Source organism: Papaver somniferum, chromosome 9 (assembly GCF_003573695.1).
Source record: "Papaver somniferum cultivar HN1 chromosome 9, ASM357369v1, whole genome shotgun sequence".
Lineage (NCBI taxonomy): Eukaryota > Viridiplantae > Streptophyta > Magnoliopsida > Ranunculales > Papaveraceae > Papaver > Papaver somniferum.
The window spans coordinates 179,981,719-179,995,383 of NC_039366.1; the positions used below are offsets into that span (position 1 = coordinate 179,981,719).

Sequence of the window (13,665 nt, forward strand, 5' to 3'; positions counted from 1 at the left end):
ATGTTTGATAATTGACAGTGGTGAGTCTTACTCGAATGTCGTTATTAATTTGTGTTATCAAACTATAGGTTGAGAAATTTATTTATTGCGATCTCCTGTAAGTGGTGACAGTTGGAAGTGGAAAAATGAGGAAGTGGGAGAACGTGCAAAAACCACTTCCACTTTGCGTGGAAGACTTGGTTGATTGACCATCCACTATTCCATTTACTACTTAACTATCAGTACGACTTACTCACATTTCTCATCGTGGATATGCCTCATATCACACGTGTTTTAGACCGCCAGACCGAAACCTTAGTGATATCCCCCCATGTGACATGAACTGATGTCTCATGTGAAAGTCAGTTTTGCGGACGTGCGGTCAATCTTTGACCTAAGACTACGAGTCTTAATCGATGAACTGAATGGTTCATGGTTCAAGGTCATGATAGATGAAGCATGAAGTGCTTGCCGGAACAGCAACATGCGCTTTAGACCATGAACATTGAAAAGGCGAGGGTACCCAAATATACCTCAAGCTAAAACTTTTCCTACCTATAAGTCCTTTCTCCGAAAGTGATTGTCTATGGACTAAGTCGAGACAATGCAACTAATCGGTTCACACTTCGTGTGATCGTCTATGGATACGAGATCGAGACAATACAACAACGAAGTATGTTTACTTGATAAAAAAGGTTCGGACTTCGCGGACTGAGTTCACGGCTCTTGTTCCGGTTCTCTTGATCAACAAAGTTCGCAAACTTCGGTTCAAGGAAAAAGTACTTATACATATATGTGTTGCCACACAATGCTTATATCCATCATTGGTTATTTAATCTATACTCTCATTTCAACCATTGAAGCATTCTTAGAGGACATTTCGTCAAAGTAAGCAATTTTCAAGGTGATTGAAACGTGTCATGACTTTCGTCACTAGGTAAAGACGAACTTGGCCAAAGCAAAAGCTTACCAACACATATTTCGAGAAATAGATAGGCGAGATAAACTCGGCTCGCAATAACAAATGTGTATAATCAAAATCTATATAGCAAAACGATTTTTGTCTCGAAATAAGAGATAGAGTAGATAGTCTTTTGAGTGATAGATAAGTTCAAGTCTCCGGATACCTTTTAATCGATGAAGATCCACCAGTTCCTTGAGTAGTCCTTCGTCTTGTATGATGATCGCCATGGAGTTCAACTACACTTTCTATCCTAGTCCATAACTTAGCTATAGTAGATTATAAATCAAGACTTATAGTTTTGATCACTAACATTGAAAAACATGCTTGAGATAGCAACGCACGCGAGTTCGACCGAGCAATGCTCTAACAATCTCGCCCTTTGTCAATTTTAGTGACAAAACTATTAACACATATGAAATACAAAAATAAATGAATTAACTTTTGTAGCTCCTAATCCACATGCCTAATCTTCAACATTACTCGAAATCTTCGTAACTTCCAAGTAAATAAGAATTATCGTTTGTGTAATTTAATTTAATTATAGTAAAACAATTATAATGCGGAAATATAAAGTAAATGACACAGCAAAATTTTGTTAACGAGGAAACCGCAAATGCAGAAAACCCCGGGACCTTGTCCAGAATTGAATACTCTAAGGATTAAGCCGCTACACAAAATTAAACCTAACTTCGTATAGTTGAGACCAAGTAACTAAACCTATAGTTCACCTAGTTCCGTCTGTATTCCCACGCCTTCAACTTATGAGTAAGTCACGTACTTGGAACAATTCCTTTGGTTCGTATTCCAAACAGTAAAGGAACAACAAATCTGTTTGGTATCAACTCTATTCAACCAAGTGATGTGAGTCGGACAAAGGCTCTTCTGTTTATCTTAACATAAACTCCTTCGTCAGGTTCTTAGATCTATCTTATGTTCAATCACCAAAGGTAATTGTTAAGATTTTGCAATCAATACTTTTAATCACAAAGAATTGTATTGATGCAGATCTACGTAACTAATTAATCCAATCTACCACAAGGATAAACCGATTATAGTTGGATCCTCTTATACCGAAATAAGTATTGTGCACACCAAAGATCATGAACCCCAAATCAGAAATCTTCAATATCTTCTTTGTCTTCAAATCTTCTTAGATCTTCAATAAACACCTGCACACAACAACTTGAATCTCTTGTGATCAATCACACACAGAACGAAGTCTGTTGACAATGGATTATCACAAGATCGTCTTTAGCACTAACAACAGTCTAAAGATCCCTGTCAAAACTTCGATCTAGTTTGAATGAATCTTATATCAGAAGAGAAGATTCTCAAGCATAAACAAACTAGGTGCAATCAAAGTTCAACCTTAGTCAATCAAATCAATCGAAAACACAAGATAAACCGCAATTATCTAGTTTCCCACCAACGGTACTCGTAGAGCTTCTCAATCCCAAAGAAGACTTTAAACTGAGCGGCCGTAAGAGGTTTCGCCTAATTAGGTTACTCTCCTCTCCGAATAGGCGGCTACACCAGTAACAACACAACCGAGGAAGTTTGTTGTCACCAAGGATTAGTTTGCTAGAAATGCAAACTTCAAGTATTTATAGACAAGGAAGTTTGGACACCAAGGAATTTCCAAAACCGAAAATATTCTCAAAGATATTCAATATATTCCAAATTCGGTTTTCATAATTCCTGGAAATGCTCTGTCCAAAATAATGACCGAAAATCTCTTTGGAAAATCTCAACTAGTAAATGTACATTACTAATTCTCATTTCCCTAAAATAAAATTAACAACCTTAATTAAAAGACTCTTAACTTATTTATATTTCGATCCTGAGATTTTCTTCCTGTAGCTATTAAGGAATAACTTTGAACAATAAAAGATAAACATTACTGTACGTGTTCAAAGTATGCCGACATCCTTACTTTGTAAGTTTTTTTTCATACTTACAACCTTGAAACCGATTTGCCACACTTCCAAACAAGTTTAGAATTGGTTCATCCGACTTTCAAGAACTATGTGATTGATTAAGAAACACTCAATCACAAATCATGGGTTTACCAAAACAAGTTTTGGTTCTACCTCCATGTGAGTATTGTGCATAGTCACACTAGCTTTCCAAAATTCGGTTGACTAGGTACTAGGATCGGTTCCCCACATATATATGGTATCTAAATCATATGTGTTGCACATGTCCATAGGATCGGTTCCTCTTTGCCTAAAAACGTGTTGCACATGTCCATAGGATCCGCCCCTCTTTGTGCTACAAACTTGCTTCACCTCATACAAGGATCGATTCCCCTTTCTGATGTGTTGCACCTCTTCATAGGATTGGTTCCCCTTTACCCAGATTCAGTTCAACAAAACACAAACTCGATCATAGCATCTCGGGTGATTACTTAAGATCGGTTTCACTAATAAAAGTCATACCAATACATAAGTCATGCCTTTGTGAATAGTTTTACCAAGAACACAAACAAGTCGTCGCGGTTATACTAAATCACACATATTGGATGTTCACAAGATATGCAATGAATAACAATCCCAATAACGCCTGACGATTTCCTTTTCGATTCATAAACAAGTTTATAAACTTACTTCCTTAAAACACATGTAAAACATTGTTTTCTAGGATGAAATCCTCACCTCATACCCATACATAATCACAATAGCATTTAAACGATTATGTCGATGTCTTATCTACAAAGTTTAATGGTTAAGCAATAAACTTCATATTGTATTCCTTAATACTATGTCTATCTAGAGTGTTCATGCTTCACAGTTTCGTTTTCAATATGCACGACTTGAAAGATACGTTAGGGAATGAAACAGTTCAAGACAAATATCACTAACCTCAAGTAAAAGGATGATGTTGTCGTTGTAGCTTCTTACTTCTTCAAGTCTTCGCAATACTTGTAATGTCTCATATCCTAATACTTTCAAGCTAACCTATACGAAGTTGACTCTAGTACATAATCAAGCGACTCTTAAAATGAGTTTTGATTCACTAAAATATGACAACCAAACTTGACATACCAACACCAGCTGAAGCAGTAATGATATTTTGGTTAATAAGATTGCTGGATCGATCATAAACCATTATGTTAACAAACTCAGCACTTGACAGGGAAGTTGTATGAAAATAATCATTACTGACTGATCACATAAGGTTCATTTCGATCCGTGTGTCATGAGTTAGTCGAATGACAAGGAGAGAATATAATATCGAAATAATGGTCGACTGACGACCAAATGTTGGTTGATGAACCAACAAAATACTGATAGCTGGATCAGTATGAAATTCTCAAATGTTGATAGTTGAATCAACATGAGAAATATTGCTTTGCAGAGCAATTGATAGTTGAATCAATAAAATATTAAAAAAATATTGGTAGCTGATCGAATATTAAATTATTAATTAAAATGTTGATTGCTGGATCAACATAAAATTATTGGTGTTTGAACCTGTTCAGAATTATGCTAGACAGAGCATTTGGTTCAAAACCCTAATTTTGATCAATGAGATTAGCTGAGAATCAACCAATGGGGAGAGGGACGGGCTACATGAGGTGATGGACCGACTATGTAGTGTCCATATGCTCGAATGAGCATTCACCAAAGTCCTTTACAGAGCAGTTGGTGAAATGATGATCAATTGTTGTTTTAGTCATTATTAAAATAATGCTTGATTGAGAATTAAATAATAAAACCAAATTATGGAGAGAGGAGGAACCGACCAAGGGGTGTGGAGCCGACCCTTAGTGGCCGTGGCACCATCTGATGGTGAGTGGATGATCTTCTCAGTTGCAGGAAAGAGTTTGAACCAAATATGGACTTTGGATGATTGATTAGGTCAAAAATCATCAAAGGAGGTGGGGCCAGCTTTTGCAAGCCTAAGGGCCGACCATGTCATGGTGGCATGCCCGTGTCGCATACTGTCCGCGGACCAACCCTGAGAATTTTGGTATTTTCTGTTGGTCCATCGAGCATTATTTGGTCCTTTTATGAAGAATCTGAGTTTAACTGAAACTCTTAATTTTAGTTGAAAGACCGACCATTAAAATATTATTATTTTAATATTTCTCATGGTAGAAAGACATGGAGAGACCACTTGTTTTTCTAAACATATGGTCCATGGAGCAAGATTGAAAATATACGGAAATATGGAGTTTTGATAGAAAGAGGAAGTCCTTGAAAGAGAAAACCCTTATAATAATAAAATAATATTAAAATAATATAATAAGAGAAAAGAGTGGGGATCGGCCAAAATCGACACACTGCTAGCCGACCTACCGTGTGGGCACCATCCCACAGTTTCTCTTATTTTTATTATTTTATTAATATTTTCCCTCTCTTCTTTTTCCTTCTTTGGTCAAACATCCATATCCTTGTTCTTCCATGTTTTTGTATGCTCTTTTGAGCATTATTATTATAGACATCCGCGCCTTTTACTCAGGGCTTACTCGAGGGTGTCCTTTATGTCCGAAAGGTAAATATTCATTACTGTTCTATGGAATTCAGCTGAGAAAAGCCATGGATCCTGAGTAAGTGAATATTAATGTATTTCCAGGAATTCAAATTATGAATATTGTGACTAGAATTAATTAGTGGCTTTATACTAGCATGCAATATGTCTAGGAGCAGATATGATGCGATCAACATCATATTTACTTTCTGGGTCAAACACCAGAGATGAGTTCTGAATTCAAATGAGACGCTGAGTCTTTCAGCTTAATCATGAAATATATGGAACATTGAAAGCTTTTTTCTCAGAAACCCTCATGTCACTGACATATATTATTACTTTCATGAAGTTTACAGAATTGCAATTCACTTCTCTTGGGGAAGGTGAGGACACAAATTTCTTATGATTCTGATACTAATCACAGATGCATCCGATGTGATTTTATGAATATGACCTTCGTCAAAAATCCACCATAAAAATTTCTACAGGATCCAAGGACGGGAAAGCTTGTTGGGATATGCTGTAGAGTGGGTCAATTATATCTCCTATAAACTCTCATTATCCCTACACAGTCGAAGAGTCAAGTTGTTGCTGCCTCCATATCCGTGTTACCTTCTACTATTTCCCCATTCATGTCTTGCCATTATAGATTAGGCCATGTTTCATTTTCTCGTATTACATACATGATCAATAAGGGTTTGTAAGGATCAACTCAGCTAGATAAATAATCGTCATGTATTACTTGTAAGATGGCTAAATAACCAGTACTTTTATTTAATGACACTACCACTTTCTCAAATACACCATCTGATCTCATTCATTCCGACAATTGGGGAAAGGCACCTATTGTTTGTAAAGGGGGTGCTTTATATTATGTTATTTTTATTGAGGATTACACCTGAAAAAGCGGGGGTATAACAACCGCACCAAATAATTCATTCGGCAATCTGTATGGACTAAACTCCAACTTAATTCGGAGAGCACCAACTTAAAAGCGAGACTACATCAAGAATTAAATCAAAGAGTTTATATCTCTTTCTCAATACAATCAACAAATCAAACAAATAGAAATCTATGAGCCTGATTGATATGAGAATTAACTTGGACGGTACCGAAGACCAATGCCCAAGTGTCAATCAAGTTTTATCCAACAAATAAGGTCGGATTTATCAACTGATTGAACTGCGCACAACCTTGGTATTTAAATTATATAAAAATATAATGCGGAAAAGAGATAACACAGACACCAGAAGTTTTGTTAACGAGGAAACCACAAATGCAGAAAAACCCCGAGACCTAGTCCATATTGAACACCACACTGTATTAAGCCGCTACAGACTCTAGCCTACTACAAGTTAACTTCGGACTGGAATGTAGTTTAGGCCTAACCAAGTCTCACACTGATTAAGGTACAATCACATTCCTTACGCCTCTAGAACCATGCCAGATTCTGCGCACTTGATTCCCTTAGATGATCTCAACCACAACTAAAAGTTGCTACGACTCAAAGTCGAAGACTTATAAACAAATCTGTCTCCCACATATATGTCTATTCTTTATTCGGTTTTTGTTCCGTCTTTTGATAAAATCAAGGTGAACATGAACCAATTAATAATCCGGTCTTATACTCCCGAAGAGCATCCTAGAAATATCAATCACCTCGCAATAACCCAACTGATTAACATGAAAAGTTATTGCAGAATCACAAGAATCTGAGACGAAGAACTGTTGTGATTACTTTTTATATCTTACCTATCGGAGATAAATCTCGAGTAAATCTTAGAGAAGATAAAACTCAATAAGATAGAACAAGTAAGATCAGAATACGCAACTACGAAGAAAATAGTTGGATCTGGCTTCACGAATCCCAATGAAGTCTTCAAGTCGTTAACCTATACTGGTTTTAGGAAAAACCTAGGTTAAAGGAGAATCGACTCTAGTACGCAACTAAGAACACACAAAAGTGTGGGGATTAGGTTTTCCCATTGCTAGAGTTCTCCCTTATATATTCTTTCAAATCAGGGCTGCTTTCAATCAAAGCTAAGATAGCTTAGTAACAAAGCATTCAATATTCACCGTTAGAAGAAAACCTGATTTAAGATTCAAGATGAGTCTGCTTAAAAATAAAGCAATCAAACTCTACCGTTAGATGGTCTTAGCTTGTTACACACAAATGAGATATACCTTCATTTAGATATGAGTTACCGTACTTAAACGTGTATATTGAGTTGGCTCAATATTAATTAATCGAAGTTAGCCATATGAACACTTTTGTCTTAGCCGTATTCATCTAACACTTCTAGATCAAATATGAAGGTCAATCAATCATGAAATATAATCAAATGAATTTAATTGTGTTTCAAATAGAGTTGTTCAATTTTCACTATCTCATAGAAATATATATGAACCTATTGAATCGAAATCGGTTTGATTCGTAATCGTAAAAAATACTTATACAAGAATCAATTCATGAACATTAAGCCATGGTTTGTAAAGATTGCATTCCTTAAATCATAAATGTATTAGTTCATGAGTATAAAAATCATACATGACCGATTCTAGAACTCCACACTGTGTTCGCCAACCAGGTACGCGAACATCAGCTCCGGACCTTGGCCTAGTCAAGCCGTTCGCAAACCCGGTTCGTGAACAACTGTACCGGACCCAACTCAGGTAAAACCGTCCGCATACTAGGTACGCAAACAAGGTTCCCGGACCTTCTAAGGTAAAACCATTCGCATACTAGGTACGCAAACAAGGTTCCCAGACCTGAATCATTACAAAACAGTTCACATACTAGGTATGTGTATCGTGTTGTATCCAGACATGGGTAAACGTTCCAAAATATTATTTCAATCATTGAAACATCCTTGGAAGACGAAAATGGTTGTATCACACAAACCATTAGCTTCAAGTAATTTTCAAGTGATCGAATGATCACTACGAAACTTCTCAAGTTAACATCAAATAACTGTCTCACACAAATCATATAAGATGTTCAAGGTAATTTTCACATGATCATCTTTTGACTTATATTTAGTTTCCAACAATAAATTGTTTCCAACTAAACTCGTCAAGAATATGATGAACATAGCTAAAGCAAAAAGCTTCCAACACATATTTCGAGAAAAAGATAAGCGAGATAAACTCGGCTCGAATATCAAATGTGTATAATGCAAAAGTCTATATAACTATACGACTTAGTCTCATTAAAATATAAAATAAAATAGACTTCTGAGTGATAGATAAGTTTTAGTCTCCACATACCTTTTGTTGATGAAGTTCCTCCAAGATCCTCAGTAGATCTTCGTCTTCGCCGTGAAGTCTAATGATCAACTATACATTTTATCCTAATCCGAGACATAGCTATAGGTAGGCTAGAAATCAAGTATATAGTTTTGATCAACTAAGCTTGACAAAAAAGCTTGAGATAACAACGGTTGCGAGTTCGACCGAGCAGTGCTCTAACAACACCCGATATACTTTGTTATACCTCTTCAGTTCTAGATCATATTTTTTCAAAATATATAATGATTTTTCTAACATGATCAAAACCGAATTTGCGACAACTATTAAAATCTTTCGTGCTGATCAATACATCGAATCCATTCAAAAAAATTCTCAAATCAGAAGGTACTCTTCTCTAACTATCTTGCACTGAAACTCCTGGAAAAAATGGTGTTGCAGAACACAAACACCGTCATATTGTTGAAACAGCCGGGACTCAATTATTCTCTGCATCGGTTTTCTCTAACTTTTGGGGAAAATCTGTTCTTACTGTTGTCTATACAATCAATCGTATTCCAATAATTAATATATGTGGAATGTCTCCATATGAGTGTCTCCATGTAAAAATACCCAATTACTCTGAGCTTCGTGCTTCTGGTTCAACATGTTTCATTCTTCATCTCGAGCGTGAACAAATTAAACCAAGTAAAAAGAATGCAATATGTGTATTTTTAGGATATGTAGTAGAACAAAAAGGGGGTTGTTATGATCCAACAACCCAAAAGCTTTGCATATCTCGTCATGTAACCTTTTGGGAGTACCATTATGGTCCCTTCCAAGCAGAAAAGTCTTCAGAGAGTTTCATATATCTTGATCTTTTTGATATCGTATCTCCTTCATCAGAACCTATCTCTGTCACCTCTACTCCCACTCCTGAGATCAATACACCATTAGAAACTCCTCAACCACCTACTCTTGAGATAACTTATACCTTGGATGTGTCTCAATCTCCTCCAAACCACTTTATGCTTCATCCTGATGTTTCTTCTCTAGAACATGATCCTACATCTGAAGTAACTACCATGGCTCCTCGTGAAAGGAGTCCACCAACTAAGCTATCTGATTACCATTGTTATCTATCAACTATTTTGTCTTTATATGAACCTAAGTCTTATAGGAAAGCATCATCCACACCAGTTTGGAAATATTCAATAAAAAAGGAGATAACTGATAGAGCTGGAACATGGGACATGGTAGACTTGCTCCTGAAAAGTCAGTTGTTGGGTGCAAATGGGATACAAGATAAAAACAAAATATGATGGTCCGGTTGAGCGTTATAAATCTCGTCTTGTTGCTAAGGGATGCACTCAAATATATTAAATCGATTTATAAAGAAACATTTGCTCTTGTAGCTTGTATGACCACAATACGTGCTCTTTTTGGTGTTGCTTCTGCAAGTAAATGGTAACTTCATCAAATGGATGTTACTGATGCGTTTCCTTACAGAGATCTTCAAGAAGAGGTATATATGCAACCACCTCTAGGTTTTGTAAGCTTCGTCGAGCGTTATATGGCCTTAAACAAGCACCTCGTGCTTGGTTTGAAAATTTTAGCACTGCAATTCTTGAATATGGATTCACTCAGAGTGCTTATGACTCTGCTATGTTCTTCCGACAGTCAGAAAAAGGGATTGTGCTTTTTCTTCTTTATGTTGATGACATGGTTATCACAGGTAGTGACTTAAAGGATATTCACGCCCTAAAGTCACAATTAAGTTCATCTTTTGAATTGAAAAACCTTAGCTCTCTACGGTACTTTCTCGACATTGAAGTTGATCAATCATCTTAAGGATACTTTGTCTCTCAAGTAAAGTACGCTTCTGAGATACTCAATCGTGCAGGCTTAACCGATAACAAAATAGTTGATACTCCACTTGAATTAAATGTGAAATATAATCATGTAGATGGAGAAGCTCTATCCAATCCTACACTATATCGTCAACTTGTGGGTAGTCTCAATTATTTAACTATCGCTCGACCATACATTAGTCATGCAGTTTATATTGTGAGTCAGTTTATGTCAGCTCCATGCTCAACACATTATGCTGATGTTCTCAGAATCTTGCGTTATATCAAAGGTACGTTATATCAAGGATTACACTTTTCTTCTACATCTGATCTTAATCTCAAGGCATACTCCGATTCTGACTGGGTTGGTGATGTCAGTGATCGTTGTTCAACTACCGGATATTGTATGTTTCTTGGTAATTCTCTAATTTCCTGGCGTAGTAAGAAAATAAACAATTGTTTCTCGTTCTAGTGCGGAAGCAGAAAAGCGACCTCTTGCTCATACTACATCTAAAATTAACTGTCTGTGTTGGCTTCTTGGTGATATGGGAGTCCATCTCTCAGAACCCACTCTGTTATTCTGTGATAACAAGATTGCTATTCACATTACCCAAATTGATGTTTTTCATGCACGTAAGAAACACATTGAGATTGATCGTCACTTTGTACAACATCATTACAAACAACAAACTATTGGACGATTTATTCATGAAATCGCATCCCTCTGCTCGTCTTTAGAAATATTTTGAATATCCAAACTCAATGTGTTCCGGACCATCTTGGGGGTAACATATCCTTGCATATCTTAGTTTCCATGTATACTGCATATTCTGTATATACTACTAGTTACCTTTCTAATTCATCGTCAATTGTATAAGAGGAGCAGTGCTCCATTGTAATAAACACACAATCAATATATAGAAAACTCGATTCCATGAATATCTTTTTCAGAAACAAGGATGGTTTTCAAAAGAACATGTTGACACCGAAATACCACTGCAGTCCCAGAGTGTGGTAAACAAAAACAGAAGAAAAAAAACGTCAGATATTAGAAGTAAAACTACAAGGATGCGAATCAGTTGATGAAATAGAAGAGCCTGCTTCAGATCGTGGAATGCATGCACAGATGAAGGATTGGTTTAGATACAACAAAAGGTGCATAGCTGATTCAAATCGAAGCAGCGGATCTCAACACTTTCTCAAGCTTCTCAGCCTTGATATAATCTTTCTCAGTAAGAGGTCCGGCAGGAAAAGGTGTTATCTCGACAATCAAATGTGGAGTTGGAAGTTCATCAAATAAAGCTCTCACATTGTTACAGCACACACTCTCCCCATGAGCACTCTCCCTTCTGATCTGACAACCCTAAAGAAAATAATAGAAGAACTTCCATATTAGAGAAAGAGATTCAACAACTTCTTCATATTAGCCAAGTCAGGTTTCTCCACAATTTACAGACAGTGTTTCTTAGATAAAACTGGAACTAAAGACCTGAACTGGAAGGAGTAGAGGCTTACCAATAAGAAATACAAGAGATAAGTAGTAAAGCAGAAAAGGGGTTAAGGTTTGTCTTATCAGAAATTAGAATCTTACGATTGCGCAAGACTAACTAACTATAATGAAATCTTTTTACTAACTGCAATCCAGTAATATGGAAATGAATGTTAAAAGCGAGTTCTATATTAAACACCATCAAGAAATTGGGCAAGAGTCGGATTACCTTATGGGACGAAGCATCTAAGAAGTGATCATCATCTGATAGTAAAGACGCAATGGCCTTGAGCAACTTTTTTCCGACAGTTTTGGAAGGTACTCTATAACTCCTTTTGAGAGTACCCTTTGTGGTTGGGTGCCATTTGCTCACCAATTTCCTTTTGTCATTTGCTTCTTTTTCCTCTTCTTAAACGAATCACAAAACCAAAATTTTCAATAAGTTTCTAGTTACTCATCAAAAAGTTCCTAAGATCCACCTTAAGGAAAAAAGTTTCTAATTACAGATGCTTTTACAAAACAAAAGGTTTATCAAGGCAAAAAACTTCCTAAGATAAAGTTGAGAGAGTTTAGTAAATCTCCAATCTTATACCAGAATCATATCATCATCTCTCTTGAAAATGATAACATCAAAATGGTAATGTACTGCCTGGTTTGGTTTAACAAACCTGAAATGCAATGTAACCTAATCCACAAAAAAGAGATTTTGTTTTTGGAGGAATCAAAAATCATATTTGTTTTTCTTATCCGTGGAAATTAGATTGTATGTTTAAACAAAGTTTGCGAGAAACCCACAAACCTGATCTTCCTTGAAAGCTTCCTAACCACTCAGAGAAACCCAAATCATTATTTCCTGTTTTCACATCTAATAAACAAAAAACCCAAATCATTAAATAAAAAAAACTTTATAAACCCTCAAAATTAAGAAAAAAAACAACTAGAAATTAGAAATAACCTGAAAGAAAAGGACTATCTGGTGATCCAGCATAACCAGCTTTGAGTAGAACATAAAAGATGCATACTCTACCAGCCCATATAACAGGAGCCTCTAGCAAAGAAGCACTTAGTTTTCCATTTTTTCTTCTATTAGTAGTAGCAGTTGTAATGGAAATGCAAGATGATCTCTTCAATACTCTATCAAAGCAATGTAAGAGTTGATTCGGAAGAAGATAACATGGGTTATTATTTCTACCCTTAGATTGGGTACAACTAGATCGATAATAAGGTGATCCAAAGTTGGAATGATTTAATGAAATTAGCATCTTCTATTTCTTATGTAGAAGAAGAGGCAGGGCAAAGTTTTAGTATTTCAAGCTGAAGACTTGAGAGTGTGTGAGAGTGAGACTAGCAGGGATTTTCTACATCCAAGAAGAGTTTCATCTAGTGATTTTGTTTTCAATCACGGCTGTCAGTATCAGTTTCCCGATAAACTCCATTGTTATTGTGTTGTGGATGTGGATAAGAGCTGACAAATGGTGGGTCCCACGGAGGAACTTAACCTGGTAAAGCAGAAACCAATGGGCCGGATGGAGGAACTTATCACCGAATTTTGGTTAGGGGATGACTCAGAAGTGATTTCCTTCGACCACTATTTCACCTTGTGGAAAAGATGGACTCCTTTCAACTTCTCACCAAATTGCCATAGACACCGAAACTTGGAGACTGAAGTCACTTAACAGCTATGA

The 13,665-nt window shown here is 36.3% G+C and overlaps 1 protein-coding gene across 2 annotated transcripts; it reads right to left on the reverse strand.

Moving 5' to 3' along the window:
• Positions 1-11,384: 11,384 nt before the first annotated feature.
• On the reverse strand, positions 11,385-13,397 carry LOC113313903. 2 transcript variants are annotated; one of them, XM_026562673.1, is made up of 4 exons: positions 12,936-13,397; positions 12,780-12,845; positions 12,210-12,388; positions 11,385-11,854 (listed from the first exon to the last, which is right to left on the reverse strand). In XM_026562673.1, exons 1-4 carry the CDS (start codon positions 13,240-13,242, stop codon positions 11,660-11,662), a joined length of 747 nt encoding a protein of 248 aa, XP_026418458.1. In that variant the 5' UTR covers positions 13,243-13,397; the 3' UTR covers positions 11,385-11,659. The 2 variants fall into 2 exon arrangements, with proteins under 2 accessions (XP_026418458.1, XP_026418459.1); XM_026562674.1 differs by having other exon boundaries at positions 12,210-12,385; positions 12,936-13,396.
• Between the last annotated feature and the right edge of the window lie 268 nt (positions 13,398-13,665).